Source organism: Carcharhinus amblyrhynchos, chromosome 16 (assembly GCF_965287045.1).
Source record: "Carcharhinus amblyrhynchos chromosome 16, sCarAmb.v2.hapA, whole genome shotgun sequence".
NCBI lineage: Eukaryota > Metazoa > Chordata > Chondrichthyes > Carcharhiniformes > Carcharhinidae > Carcharhinus > Carcharhinus amblyrhynchos.
Window position 1 is genome coordinate 23,839,263 of NC_137339.1, and position 1,885 is coordinate 23,841,147.

The 1,885-nt window shown below is 51.6% G+C and overlaps 1 protein-coding gene across 1 annotated transcript; it reads right to left on the minus strand.

The window, feature by feature from the left end:
• Nucleotides 1-611: 611 nt before the first annotated feature.
• npbwr2b (neuropeptides B/W receptor 2b) lies at nucleotides 612-1,631 on the minus strand. Its single transcript, XM_080204416.1, has one exon. It carries the CDS (start codon nucleotides 1,629-1,631, stop codon nucleotides 639-641), a length of 993 nt encoding a protein of 330 aa, XP_080060542.1. The 3' UTR covers nucleotides 612-638.
• Between the last annotated feature and the right edge of the window lie 254 nt (nucleotides 1,632-1,885).

The window sequence follows — 1,885 nt, forward strand, 5'->3', positions numbered from 1 at the left end:
GCTGCAAGACATTCAATGTTTTATCTTAAGTGGAAATGCTGGAAAATCTCAGCAGGTCTGGCAGCATCTGGAAGGAGAGAAAAGAGCTGAGCTTTGGAGTCCAGACTGGCAAAGCTTTGACTGGAAACGTCAGCCCTTCTCTCTCCTTACAGATGCTGTGGAGATGCCGGCGTTGGACTGGGGTAAACACAGTGAGAAGTTTCACAATACCAGGTTAAAGTCCAACCAGTTTATTTGATAGTTAAGCCCACAAGCTTTCGGGGTTTGCCCCTTCGTCAGGTGAGTGGAGAGTTGGACTTTAACCTGGGGGTTGTGAGACTTCTTACTGTGTTTACACAGATGCTGCCAGACCTGCTCAGATTTTCCAGCACTTTCTCTTTCTGGTTTGAGATTCCAGCATCCGCAATAATTTGTTTTTACTCAAAAGTTTTACCCCCCGCTCTTGTGCGTCCACCCCAGGAATCAGTTCTGGGGATCCCAGGAAGGCTGAGTAGATTTCCCCCCCACGGGGGTTGGGAATAACCCAGCGCCTGCAAACAACAGGTGGCGGCAGCGAACTTGAAAGTTTAACAATTACATTTCTATTCAAACATCATAAAACATTGTTTTAGGGATTGACCCTCCCGGCTAAAGCGTCTCTACCCTGCTCTGCATTCCAGCAGCTTCTTGAAACTTTTCTGGAAGCTGTCATCCAGGAAGGCGTAGAGGAAGGGGTTGAGGCAGGAGTTGGCATAGCTGAGGCTGGTGATAAAGTAGGCGATGCCGATCACCAGCGGCGTCTCCTGCACGTCTGTGGTCAAGGAGACGATGGTGGTGAGGTGGAAGGGGCTCCAGCAGAAGAGGCACACCGCCAGCACAATGAAGACCATCAAGGTGACCTTCTTCTTGGCTTTGTCCAGGGCTTTGGCGTTCGAGTTGAGGTGCATGCTTCGCAGCCTGTACAGCATCAGGGTGTAGAGCACACAGATGGTGGTGACCGGGATGGCAAAGCCCAGGATGAGGGTGTAGATACGGCTGACCTTCAGCCAGGCTCTCTCGGGCTTGGGGAACACCAGGGCGCAGCTCTTCCTGTCCATGGGGTCGGTGTAGACCTCGGCGAACACGGTGAAGGGCAGCACGATGAGGGTGACCAGCAGCCAGACGCAGAGGCTGACGATTTTGGCCGCCCGGTAGGTGCGCTGAGGCAGCTTCTGGGAGCGCACGGTGGCCAGCACCACCAGGTAGCGGTCTATACTCATCACCGTCAGGAAATAGATGCTGGAAAAGATGTTGTAGTGGTCGATGGAGAGGATTAGCTTGCACATGAACTCTCCAAAGGGCCAGTAGTACAGGAGGTGGTCCGCTATGTTGATGGGCAGCACCAGAGTGAACAGGTCGTCCGCAATGGCTAGATTTAAGATGAACATGTTAGTCACTGTCTTCATGTTGGGGGCTTTCAGAATGACATAAATCACGGCCGTGTTACCCGTCAGGCCGGCAGCACAGATCACCGCGTAGATCACCGGCAGCACAAAGTACAAATCCGGATAGTGTTCTGGCTGGGTGAAGTTAGACTCTGCACCCTTGGAAAACTCACACACATCCTCCAAGCCGGAGCAATTCAGAATCCCTGCGGCTGTGTTGTTTTCCATGCTGAATATATCCCCCCCCCCCCCCCAACCCTTCCAAGGGTCCTTCAAACTGAGACTATTCGGCTATAAGCACCATCACAAAAAATTGTCACTAACATTGGGGTTGTTCTCTTTTTGTTTAAATCACTGCTTGCAATTACTCAGCAGATGCTACCTGTTGTGACTCAGTAGTCCCTTTTATTCAGCCCAAGTCCCATCTTCGCCTCCAGCAGAACATCCAGCCTGTTTCCCGTGTGAACGACTAGGAAACTGAT

Coding starts and splice junctions, on each gene's coding strand:
- npbwr2b (XM_080204416.1), bottom strand. CDS start 1,631: ATGGAAAACAACACAGCCGCAGGGATTCTGAATTGCTCCGGCTTGGAG.